The sequence below is a fragment of the Palaemon carinicauda genome, chromosome 14 (genome assembly GCF_036898095.1).
Source record: "Palaemon carinicauda isolate YSFRI2023 chromosome 14, ASM3689809v2, whole genome shotgun sequence".
In the NCBI taxonomy this organism is placed as follows: domain Eukaryota; kingdom Metazoa; phylum Arthropoda; class Malacostraca; order Decapoda; family Palaemonidae; genus Palaemon; species Palaemon carinicauda.
In genome coordinates this window covers 118,954,265-118,968,083 of record NC_090738.1, presented here as the reverse complement: position 1 = coordinate 118,968,083, position 13,819 = coordinate 118,954,265, and the positions used below count along the sequence as shown (strand labels likewise).

Sequence of the window (13,819 nt, the reverse complement as noted above, 5' to 3'; positions counted from 1 at the left end):
CGTTAATATATGGCGTATTTATCAATATTTCAAATATAAGAAAAAATGCTATCTCTTGATCACGGAGGAATTCAAGTTCATTTATGCTCCTGGGGTTTCTCCAGTTTCATTGGCTTATATATATCAACGTAAAATTCCACCTAGCATCATCATAAACTGGTCTTGCATAAGTCAAATATCTGAACAGGCACTAACCATCTAATAAGACATATTAGATATCACTGGTTAAGGGCATACAATTTGCTCGTAAAACTCTCATTTTATTCAACTCATCGAAAACAAGAATCCTCGCTATGCTATAATAGTTAGCATTTTGTGTCACTGAATGAGAATTTGAACGCTGTTTAACATTCCCATGCCACAACTGACAAGGAAAGAATGACAGTTCTGGGCCATTACAAACGTCATATGACACGAATGACGTTCAATGTGACACGAGAGCACGTGTTTCTCCAAGGTGTAAACAATGCATTCAGGAAAGTTAAAAATCATTATACTTTAGAACAGGTGCAGCCAAGGATTAAATTTTTTTACGAATAGCTTGCTGGACTATAAGCAAAATCGTATATTTAAGAGTTTACTTGATAAAGGCAATCATTAGCTACCCTTTTAATAGCAATATCCGAATATACAGTAAATGCATACAATGGTTATATATACTAAAAAAATAAACAAGGGAATAAAAATAGAGCAAATTTCATTACTTTTATCAGTGTACTTTCGCTAAAATGTTATATAGTATCTATAATAATCAAATTAATAAATTTCATGGTCTTTAAAACAAGTCTTTTATATTTATGCTGTAAATAACAATTTAAGCTATCTCAGGCAAATATGGGAAGTAAAATCAAATAAGTCATTTGAGATCTGGCTTCCATTTTAAGTTTTACCAGCCAAAATAGCCGACAGTCTACTATATCCTCCCTTCTAGAAAAAGGCACGGGGTTGCCGAAATGCCGCTTCCACTTCGCATTCTAAAAACTGGCTAATGGTACCGTTAGTATAATCAGAATATTGAACGACCATTTTATATGGATAATCATTTTTATTAGGTAGTAAGTTGGCCAAGGCACCAGGCATCCACTGAGATACTATCACTAGAGTGTTATTGGCCAGATAGTACTACTGTACAATGAAGCTCTCTGGTTACGGCTCATTTTCCATTTACCTACACATACACTGAATAGTCTGGAATATTCTTTACCAATTCTACTTTCCCCTAACAATTGACAGCAATTAATATAAACGAAAAATTCTTCTTCACTCAAGAGGTTAACAACTGTACTGTATCTGTTCAGAGGCTACTTACCACTTGGTAAAGGTATACGAGACTTTTTAGCTATGATCAGCAGCTCTTCTAGGAGAAGGATACTCCAAAAGCATACATATCCTCTGTACAATGATCTTCACTGTCTTGGGTTAGAGTTCTCTTGCATAAGGGTACACTCAAGTACACTTCTATCGGGTATCCCTATTTCCTTTCCTTACGGGGCTATTTTCCCTGTTGGAGCCCTTGGGCTTATGGCATCCTGCTTTTCCAATTAGGGCTTCAACTTATCTAGTGATAATATCAATAATAACAATTTATCCTAACAAGTTAGGTTCGAAGAAAAACACACAATTACCTATCCAACCAGCCACTAAGGCACAATAAATTTACACCCATACACTTGAGCCTCTTTCTTTATTCAAGAGCAAACATACAAAAAGTTAACACTGATAATATAACCATAACTAAATCAGACAACAGATAGCTTCCCCTAAAAACATACAGGAAACCGAAATGCCATTAACTGTTCAAAAGAAATCAGCAAGAATGCTGGCTTCCTTTGGAATGTGAAGGCGAGATTTATAGCCTGAAGAAAGCTACCAGGCTGATGATAAGCGCATTATAAATCTCCGTGTAACCTCATAAACAACTTCTTCATTACAGGATACGGTGAAATCTCCGGAAAGCAATCAGATTCTGGGACCGACTTCACACCCGGACCGTCAGGATATATTTCTTCGAAGAGTAAGATTTATTAGGGATCCGACTACGTGTCGCAGATAGCTCTGCCACAAATCACCTTGGTCGTGAAATTGAAAGAAGACCTGAGGAATGTTATGGGTCGATGATGTAACGCCGAATGCAATATCGTTATCATCATCTCCAAGCCATCAATTAGATCTGCTGACGCTAGCAGTGATAATAGTAATGAGACGTTCTCTTACAACTGAGGACCTGTCAGTTTAACATTTGCATGGCTCAAAGGGTAGAGATGATGCATGGGAACTTCCCCCTTCTGTACAGAATAACACCAATCATTCTGAATAATAATAATAATAATAATAATAATAATAATAATAATAATAATAATAATAATAATAATAATAATAATAATAATAATAATAATAAAATCCTTAGAGAAATTGGGTAATCCGATTTTGAAAAAAATGAGAGTATGGTTGAAATGCTCAAATGATTTAAGTGGACGTATTTGTTATGTTTTCGCCTATTAAACGAATATGATTTTCCATTTTCTTTCATGCAAGCAGGTGAAGGAGCATTTTACATCAATATTTATAAGTAATAAAAACAAAGTTTATGATTTGGGTGTCAGGCCATAATAATTCATCGTGAAGACTGCCTCTCGTGATCAATACTTATTGATATAGTAGAATATGGTCGGCAATACTGAATTCATATGACGTTATTGTCGTTGCTGTTATTTGGTGAAAAAAAAATAAATAAATAAAACAAGCTGGCATTATATATTTATAAAAACTTGAAACAAGTCGATTTCGTTTCGTATAACGTATATCCATTGCATGGCTCTACTTGCCTATTAATCAACATTCAACATTTACTATAAATATGTTATAGTAACGAATTACATAACCATGGGTATTCAAGTAATAACGTCTACTTACAAACTTTAGAGAACATATCAAATTTAAAAGCCACATAAGATGGGCAGAAATACGCTATGAATCTCACATACGTAACTTACATCTTTAAAATGTAAGAGCAAAATTACTTCTCATGAACTCTTTTATGAATATATTCATAAAATGTACTTTGAATTATATTAATGTGACTTCAAAACTGAAAACCCAATTATTTTCTCGAATAGAAAACATGGTGGTGTTTTAATATCTGCATGCATGCAGGATATTCATATGAAGACGTTTTAATTAATAGTAAAATCAATTGATTCATTTAGCAACGTCATAATGAAAATAAAACCGTATTAACTTTTATTTCTTTGAATGTAACACACGAGAATTTCTGCTTTAAATAATACCAATATCAATCCACAAGTTGATATAGATAAAATCATTACCTTTCCATCATGCAAGCATTCACACATTTCACGTCTTCGTACATTAATAACCAAGACAAAATCTCCTAGTGGAATAATGGCTTACTTTGTGGTTAGTATCCTCATTCAACTAACATACCACAATGTCGAATAAACTAAATCTTACTAATTATCAGTGTGAATTTCTCATTGTTTACTAAGTTTTGAAAGACTTTAGAATATTTATGATATACAGTAAATCTTTACTCCTTAATGTGAATCCTAATTAAAGTAAGTCGTTTTCGTTCTAATTTACAGGTCTTCCTTGTGAAAAGAGGTATTGTAAGATATAACAAATACAATAGCGACTAACTTGAAATAGCAAAAGTCAGAGAGAACAAACCCCAATAAATCATCTAAAAGTAAACTAGCAATAGAGAAGGTGAAAATAAAAGCATTTTATTTGATAAGGAAATCCCTGGGACCTAGTTAACCGAAAATTCAGTTTAGCCAAACATCTAAGATAAAATACCATATAAGTAAGCTTTAGCCCAAAAGCAATTTATGGTACACTGTCCCTCAGTGCCACCCAACCCCTTTCCTCCTAGCGATCATAATAATCCTGTGATGGCACATCCAAAAGGGATGCCAAAAGTTTCTCTCACAGCCACCCTCACCCACTTTTGGGAAGAGAGGGGTACAGAAGTGGGCGTATTTAAGGCACGCGTGGGTGGTAAAAGTTGAGCACTGGTGTCAGTAAAGAAGGTTGTTTTTGCTCTAGAAGTGCTGGTAAGAGACATGTTGCGAGATGCGTGTGGGTGGAGGGAAGTGGGCGAAAGAGACGTAAACTCCCATAATCACAAGATTAATGCAGCTTAAACTAGTGGTTGTTTTCTCGACGTATATTTTCGTGTTTTCTTGAAAGTGAATCTTTAAATGAAAGTGTGTAACGTATACCAAGAAAACAAAGTCATTCGACCTTATTTACACCAGCCAGTGTACCAACTCCACCTAGCTGAGCGGGATAAAGAGCTAATTTGTCACCCAATTTATTTCAAAATAAACAGAAGCCTTTGTAGATTTCAGCATTTCCTTGAAATAAAAACCAACTTCAAATGCATATGATGTAAAAAGTTATTTTTATAATAGAACACACACGTGTGTATTATATACATATATATATATATATATATATATATATATATATATATATATATATATATATATATATATATATATATATACATATAGATATATATATACATATAGATATATATATATATATATACATATATATATATATATATATATATATATATATATATATATATATATATATATATATATATATATATATATATATATATATACACCTTGACGAAAAGCCAGTTTTCTCTCACTTCTTTCAAAACAAACGTACAGCATTGTCCCTTTGCTATTTATCAAGTATCTCAAACCATAAAGTGTAACATCTTTAGAAAAATTCTATTACTCTGTCATTGTGCGTGCAAAGTTTCTCCCACATCACCTTAGGAATTAATAGTTGGCTTTAGTTTTTTTCTTAACCTTGGCGAGCTTATTAAAGACATTTTACTGACAGAACTCGATGAATATCTTCACTTGGATGTCAAATGTAAATACAACTCTTCTCTCTCTCTCTCTCTCTCTCTCTCTCTCTCTCTCTCTCTCTCTCTCTCTCTCTCTCTCTCTCTCTCTCTCTCTCATTTCCAGCTTTACCTTTTCAATCGATGACATGTATCTTGAATATCTGCACTTGGATATCATACATAAATTCCAATTTGTTGTTAGCCTTTCTCTCTCTCTCTCTCTCTCTCTCTCTCTCTCTCTCTCTCTCTCTCTCTCTCTCTCTCTCTCTCTCTCTCTCTCTCTCTCTCTCTCTCTCTCATTTCTAGCTTTACCTTTCCAATCAAGGACATGTATCTTGAGAATAAAAATGACAAGTGAAACTAGAGGTTATAGGAATGAAAAGAAACCGTCGAGAAAATAACACTTTATTTTTATCGGCTCTTTCTCAACAGGAAGATAAAAGGGAGCGCTTCCCCAATCACTGAACCTTAAAAGTACTGCAGATATAACGGTTAGATCACAGGAATTCAGATAAGAAATTACATTCAAAAGCTTAAGTAAGAATGCGTGGCATCATCGGGAGGGTGCTCGTTTTATAAGATTCATATTTTATTTATTATTCTTCCCCTTTCATTTTCGATTGTTAATCACAACAACTCAGTGAGAAACAGAATGGAGACGGACAGAAATGCACCAAAGCAATTTAACAGCTCCATTATCATCACTTTCGTGAATTCAACTTACAGACTTACTAGAAGTTAATTTTCTTTGTTTACTTTCAGGGAGCTTCATCATTCTTCCATCTGAAGGTGAAATTTACGCTTCTCTTCACGAGTGAATTTAGTATATACTTGTGTGTCAGTCTCAACATGTGATACTGTGACTGCAGGTGTACTTAACCATTCAAAAATGATGTGACGATACCTGTATTGCATAGCCTTTGTAAGCATAGTTTAAAAGCATTTACGATGAACAATACCAGGACCAGATTCATCGTACTCTTCTTTGGTAATCCACATGGACTGGAAAGTTGACAGGGACGCCAGAATGGAACCACCAATCCACACAGAGTATTTTCTCTCAGGGGGCGCTATTACCTTAATTTTGATGGTAGCAGGAGCTAGTGTAATAAGTTCCTTCTGGATACGGTCAGCAATACCAGGGTACATAGTGGTTCCACCAGACAAAACCTCGTTTGAATACAGGTCTTTTCTAATATCGATGTCACATTTCATGATAGAGGTATAAATGAAATCATGAATGCCATTGGCTTCCATTCCAAGCATGGAGGGAACAAACATAGATTCAGGCGCACGGAAACGCTCGTTACCAATCGTGATGACCTGACCATCGGGAAGTTCATAGGATTTATCCAAGCCAGCCGAAGCAGCGCACGTATTCATTTCATTATCGAAGTCCAAGGCAACGTAGCAAAGTTTCTCTTTGACGTCACGAACGATTTCACGCTCAGCAGTGGTGGTGAAAGAGTAGCCACGCTCGGTCAAGATCTTCATCAAGTACATCGTAATGTCACGACCAGCAAGGTCAAGTCGTCCGATGGCATGGGGGAGTGCATACCCTTCCCAGATGGGTACGCAATGGGTCACCCCATCACCGGAGTCAAGCACAATACCAGTTGTTCGACCGGAAGCATAAAGAGACAATACAGCTTGGATGGCCACATAGGTTGTAGGAACGCCGAAGGTTTCCATCATAATTTGGACCATTTTTTCTCTGTTGACTTTTGGATTGCGTGGAGCCTCAGTGAGAAGGACGTGGGACTCCTCGGGTGTTACGCGAAGTTCATTGTAAAATGTATGATGCCAAACCTTCTCCATGTCGTCCCAATTGGTAATAATGCCATGCTCAATTGGATACTTCAGAGTTAAAATACCCCTCTTGCTCTGAGCCTCATCACCAACATAAGCGTCCTTCTGACCCATACCGACCATCACGCCCTGGTGACGAGGACGGCCGACGATGGAGGGGAAAACCGAACGTGGTGCATCGTCGCCAGCAAAGCCGGCTTTGACCTGGCCAGAGCCATTGTCAACTACCAATGCTACTTGATCGTCGTCACACATGGTGGACTGCTATCCTGAAATTACCAGAGGAGATAAAGATAGAAACTGGATCCACTTATATGTCATGGAACTGGTGGGGTACATCAACAGGGAAAGAAACAGGGAATGGCACACAAACTGTTAAGGCATACAAAAATACATTACGGTTCTCATTTTGGATTACATTTATGAAGAATATTCGAAAGAGGATATTTTACTTTAGAGGTCTGATAAGGTTGTTCAAAAGTTTGCTTTTAATACCAAAGACAAATCACTTTAGATATAACTGATGATTCATGCTTGATCTTAGGGATAAACACAAAATTATTTATAACTTGATAAGTTGGTACTAGTAGTGGGGACTAATCGCTTCCTAAATGGCATGACACTGGAAAGAAAAGGTGATGGGGATTTGCAAATTCATATATTGAGCAACCAACATATAATATGCACTAGAAAAAAACTTCATCCAAATGCATTGCAGGAGTTAAAAATAGCACCTCATAGGTACAAAATCCAGAATAATTGTATAAAATATGTGGTCCGGAAAAAAAGAGCATCATTCCTAATCATAATAAGCATTCCTGGAAAAGTGAACTAGATTAGGTTGAAAATTGGTCTCATAGCAAACTCGTTGGGAGAAAAAGATGAGGGGGGGGGGGGGTGAGATGCAGGAAGAGTGAACAGGAAGAATAAGACATGCCATAACTGAATGACTTAAGTTCTCGTTTTCCATCTCTTTCTTTGTTGTCTTAAGCCTGTAAGAAAAGAAGGCGTCAAATAGTAAAATATACGAACACAACCTTATTTTTAGGAGTGAATTAGAGATTAAAACTTCTAGCTACTGGTTTATATTTCAATTCTTAACATTATTAGACATTTTGGAAATAAAAATAAAAAAAAAAATTATGTTAGATGACATCAGCTTCACCATTTTTTAAACTTATAACTGATGAAAAATATTAATAATATTCTAAAGCTCGCATAATTTATTCAAGGTTAGTTCTTTACAATGAAAAATCCTTTTACAAAATCTACATTATACTAATAACGTGTTAAAAGAATTATAAGATTAATAAATATTTTAAAGAGCAAAAAAAAGGATCATTAAGGAATTTAAATAAAATATTCTTCGCAGCCTATCCGTTCTTTCTAATAACTTTCAAATAAAACTTTTACTTTTTCCATCATCTTGATCTATCAAAATTACAAGAGAACGATTTTATGAAAAGGGAAAACAAAAATAATAGAGTAGTAAGTGTGTAAATTCAATACCGATGTTCTTTTCTGTAATATATAGCAAAAAGGCGTTGGTACACTATTAAAATAATGACGGCCAAATGATATAGAACATTTTAAAATTCTTAACCAGTAGACTTTATTCTATCAAAATATATTTATATATTTAAAAAAAAAAAAAACCTGATCTTAACTTTTTTAGGAAAGCAGGAATCATACTACTGTATAATATTTGAAAACATAAGAAGGAACAGACTGCAGTCATAAAACAATTATTTTAAATAGATCTAACTTTAAACTGAAATAAAATGTATAAAAAATGGGTCTAAGCGAGTTGTCTGCTAAAACTTTACCTTCGATGCATCTTCGAATGGACGTAAATGCTATTGTATTCTTGATAACTGTTCTACATTGCGGCAAAAAAGAGTACTTTATTATTAAAAAATCAACGTAATAACAGCTTCGCTTCTACTTACTACCGTAATTATAAAAACAAAACACAGAGACCCACAAGAGTGGCTTCTCTAAAGAAAACTTTTAATAACACATTAAAAAAGTAAAATCACAAACATAAAACCGAATTCAGTATGCATGGTTTCGTTGTAGTATTTAGTTACCACCTGCTGTTAACTAAGATATTAAGAAAATTTCTTATACAGCTTCACTATACGACTGATGTGAATACAGATTAAAGTTTCCAATATAAGACTTGTGAATTCAAGATAGAAATCAATTTACAAAATGAAAATTCCTTTTCGGATAATAACATTCGCAAACATTCGGTATAGGTATATACTGCAGATCAAATCCTCCTATACCTAAACGGAATGGTGTGACAGAGTTAAAGGGATCTTTGAGATATAAAAATCGATCAAACTGTAATAGGTAAAAAAAGTAAATTTCAAATAGGCTAAAAGATATCTAGCGTAGTTATCTACAGTAATAACTTAAAGATTACCCTTAAGCTACTCTGAATTCAGAATAATGCCTATTTTCGTTTTATGTATTGAACATGGCCTTTTATCAAACTTTATCGAAGAAAGGACCCAGTATTCAAACAAATTATCTAATAATCCTGGATTTTGTTCGCAATAAGAACTGTTACTTGCATTGTTTACTTCATTCAGAATTAGGATATGTCACGTTGACAGATATCGATGCCATGACTTAAGAAAGACAGACAACTGTAACAATGCCAAAAGTTTCGAAACTAAAATAAGAATTTTAGTTTACATATACACACATGTGTGTATGTTTGAATGCATGCATGCATGCATATATATGTATGTATGTATGTATGTATGTATGTATGAGAGTGTAAATATATATATATATATATATATATATATATATATATATATATATATATATTTATATATATATAAATATATATACATATATATATGTGTGTATGTGTATGTTTATAATATATATATATATATATATATATATATATATATATGTGTGTGTGTGTGTGTGTGTGTGTGTGTGTATTTTATATATATATATTATATATATATAAATTTATATATATATATATATATATATATATATATATATATATATATATATATATATATATATTATATATATATATATATATATATATATATATATATATATATATATATATATCGTTAGTAAAAATAGTAAAAACAGTACCGAATACCTTAGTACATTCTGTTCACCCTTCAAAATAAAACAAAATTCGAAACTTCAAAGTGGATTAAATATTTAGACCTGACCTCGCACTGCAATGTGAAACTGTTTATCAAAAAGAAAAATACGATATCAGAATATCTAACTCATCAAATTGCGTTTTTTTACTTTGATTTTTATTCTAACAAAATATATTCCGGTTCAAAGGATAAGATAGATCAAAATTGCTACTTAGCTTAGTCTTGGGCTTTAAATCACATCGTAAACCACTAGGGCTGTAGAACATGACATTATTTCATAGCCATTTCTCAAATATGTAACCAATATGATCTTATAATGAATAGAGTCTTGGATTATACATTTAAAAGGAACATTGAACTACTTTATATATAAACCTGTGGTTATGAACATTAATATTTTATCACTCAGTTTCTATAGATGAAGACGGACCTAGAGATTTAATCTTAAATGTATGTTACAATTCACACGGACTTTCAATTAAATTATAAGGAAATGTATACCCGTGCTCCTTATAAAAGTTCTTACTTTTTCATCACATCAAATTAATTTTGTAACATTATTGACGCAGAAAACAAACAATACCTTTTACACATTCATACATATTAAGAAAATCATCGTTTAAATGCTTTTCTTTAAACCAAGATGTTCTATTATAATGTTTTAGCCATTTGGAAGCATCTGTATAAAACCAAGTAATTGTGTGAAGTTCCTTGTATTTCAATTAATGTGCGCTTTCATGTGTTTAACGTAAAATTATACTTAAAATAAAATAAAAAAGAAAAACTTACAAGTGTATTGTCCTCTTTTTCTTACCATTTAAGAAAAACAATATGGAAAATGAAGAATATATAATTAAACAACATTCAAAAGAACAGAATATTGCCTCATTGCCATACAATTTTGAGTTAGCAAGTCTCTTTTTCAGGGTAGACCATATTGTCCACACTAGAGAATCATATTTTTATCCTTGACCTTTTGTGTTTTATCGTATTTATAACGTTAGTATTGAGCTCCTACCTTATAACAAAGTGACTATACAATAGCATATGAAATTTATAGCATGCTCATTTTGCATTTATCATGAATAAAACACCACGTGATACGTTGGTCTTTTCCTAAGAGTAAAGAACAGGAGAAAACTGTCTTTAAATCAATTTCTTTAAATGTAAACGAATATCAAACTATGAAATACAGAACTTCCATCATGAGACTTTTAGAAGTTCAATTTAAGTATGTTTAACCATGGGAAGGTATTTAAGTTTTTATAATGCAAATTTATACATATAATCAATAAAGTGCTCGAATCAGCACCTTATCATAGCATGGTGTTTGAACTAAATGAGTAATATTTATACCATGAATTAAATTCAATATGTACCGATTATGTAAAACCATAAGAATTTGAGATTCAAGTTTTCATTTAGAACGTAGTTTAAAACTTTCCTGATTATACAGTCATTAAATTTGTATTATCAAGTTCCTTACACCTCTTTACCCATGAAATACTTACCTTTTTAAAGCTCGCAAGTCAGCTCGAACATATACTGTATGATCAGTTAAATTATGTTTTTTAAAGTTCTTGTATTACATGAGCTTTTAATCTCATACCTTTAAAATTGATTGTATGGTTACCTGAGAGAGAGAGAGAGAGAGAGAGAGAGAGAGAGAGAGAGAGAGAGAGAGAGAGAGAGAGAGAGAGAGAGAGAGAGATATTTTTAGGCTTTTAATCGGGGTAATCAGTCATGTAAGGGCTTTTAATTTTCTGACTTAAAAGATATATTAAACTTTTTTTTTTAAATTTAAAGATACTTTAAACTTTTACAATTATCTTATTCAAAGATACTTTAAACCTTTTAATTTTCTGACTTAAAGATGCTTTGATACTTCATAAGTATTTTATCTAGACTCCAGCAAAAGTATGTGAACACTACACTCCATTTCCTCATGAAAGTATAAAACAATTAATCTTAATATGTGAAAGAAAAATTAAAAATATTGACCATATACTTTCACCCCTTAAAAATTGTTAGCGAGATCCAATTTTCTACTTAGACATTTAGTTTCAAGTCAAGATTTCATACTTCAACCCTGGTCACCTTTAACAAAGGAAACAGCGAAGAGAAAGAAATTTTCCTATTTTTGTATTCTATTCCACGGTAAATTCTTGGACACGGCGCCCTTTCTGTAAACAACGGTAAATTGTCGCAGTGAACGAGCTTAAAGATTGTCAAAACAATTGGCTCTAGTAGTGAACACAAAAATATGATGTAGCACACGACATGAATGAAGTTTACAAAGAACTTAGTATCTTTTATAGGGGTTAGCTTTACAAACTAACTTTTAACAATTAAATTATGAAAATATTTAATTATTATCTATTTTCAAGCTTAAGACCAGTTTTATTTAATCTTTCTACCACCGTCATTGATCAAAACCATCTAAGAAGTAACTTCGTTCATAGGTGTTATTATGTAGTCAGTCAGTGTGTTTCGTTCTTTACAGTAATTTCAAACTATCCTAATAAATCATTGGAGTGAAAATATCTCAATAATAACTACCCTCCATGAGGGTACGTGCCACCATTGGAGAAAGGGACACTATTGTTGGCAGTCATGATTATAATTATAGCCATAGAAATGAAGTATGCAGCTCGTGAAAAACAGCATACGAATAGGCATTGTTCTTATATACCGTCATTGCCCGTAGTGAGATTACAAGATTAGTAGCAAATTTAAATCTTACCGAAAGACTTCACCTTGAATGTGTCATCATGCATGGCAGAGTCTGAGACTATAGGGATATAATCGCAATTATTAAAAGCGTTAAAAATTATAGGTGATAAAATCATCATAAAAAATTAAAGCTTCTAAAAGTGAGCTAAGGTGGTATCAAGTCTAAGAGTTGCAATGGACGCAAAGGATCAAATGCTATATACAGCTAAGTTCTCAACCTTATAACATTATACCAATAAGGTATACATTAACCTGCAATTTCATCTCAATATTAAGTAAGTTTATTAAGTGTTTACAAATCCCGTCTCTACACCTCCACATCTTTTACTTTTAATTATGGTATACTACAATAAACTACCTAGAAATATAAGGTTATGGATTAGCTAATAAGTGTGAACAGCATTCACCAAATGATGGTGAAACTTGGCAGCAAAGGGATAGCACAGTTAGGCTGCACCCAAAACTTTCAGATTGAGGTTTCAAGAAATACTCACTTTTGTCAAGAAAATAAGTTTTATTTGTGTCAACTCTAGAGCCGCAGGAAATTTGCAGGGAGCGCTACCCTTTGATTGTACCTTAAAGAACTACATAAATAATAAATGGATCACAGAAAATAAAAACATCTAAGGACTCTCAAAATCAATGGCCTCGTTTCCCAATCCCCTTTTTATTGTTTATAGTTATTTATAAAGTAACTTATATAGTTCAAATTCTTTTATACATAAGGTTATTTATCTCCAGTTGCTGTATTCAAACAAAACTGTAATCCAAAATCCAATCATATGTTTGTGTGATTACAGTTTCTTCCAACTCCCCCCTCATAGGTCAGTCCTACGGCATAGTACAATAGCAGTTATGCCACACCAGTATTCCATAAGACTGACATATGGGTTATAAAACCTTTTTTTAATAATAACTGTCATTATACACAAACTAATCCTGATGTGTGAGGGTCCTTGAGTTGCGCTAGGTCAAGATGATGCTTGACCCAGCGAAACCCGTAGGATATGCAAATAAAAAAAAAAAGGTCTGGAAATTAGAAGCACTTGCGGTGGACAATGCCAGGGCCAGACTCATCATATTCTTCCTTGGTGATCCACATAGACTGGAAGGTGGACAGAGAAGCCAAGATGGAACCACCGATCCAGACTGAGTACTTTCTCTCAGGGGGAGCGATGATCTTGATTTTGATGCTAGATGGAGCAAGGTTTCCAAGTTCCTTTTGCATACGATC

At 33.2% G+C, this 13,819-nt stretch overlaps 2 protein-coding genes across 4 annotated transcripts in view; both read right to left on the bottom strand.

Annotated features, from left to right (window-relative positions):
- Window positions 1–5,280: 5,280 nt before the first annotated feature.
- LOC137653661 (actin-2, muscle-specific-like) overlaps window positions 5,281–13,819 on the bottom strand; it is a 12,836-nt gene continuing 4,297 nt past the window's right edge. The window contains exon 2 of the mRNA XM_068387237.1: window positions 5,281–6,969. Coding sequence (XP_068243338.1) covers window positions 5,825–6,955 — 1,131 coding nt within the window. The 5' untranslated portion in view covers window positions 6,956–6,969 and the 3' untranslated portion in view covers window positions 5,281–5,824. The remainder of the gene's footprint in view (window positions 6,970–13,819) is intronic.
- LOC137653660 (actin, larval muscle-like) overlaps window positions 13,080–13,819 on the bottom strand; it is a 19,938-nt gene continuing 19,198 nt past the window's right edge. For all 3 annotated transcript variants that reach the window (XM_068387234.1, XM_068387236.1, XM_068387235.1), the window contains exon 2: window positions 13,080–13,819. This exon is cut by the window's right edge and continues 947 nt beyond it. In XM_068387234.1, coding sequence (XP_068243335.1) covers window positions 13,622–13,819 — 198 coding nt within the window. In that variant the 3' untranslated portion in view covers window positions 13,080–13,621.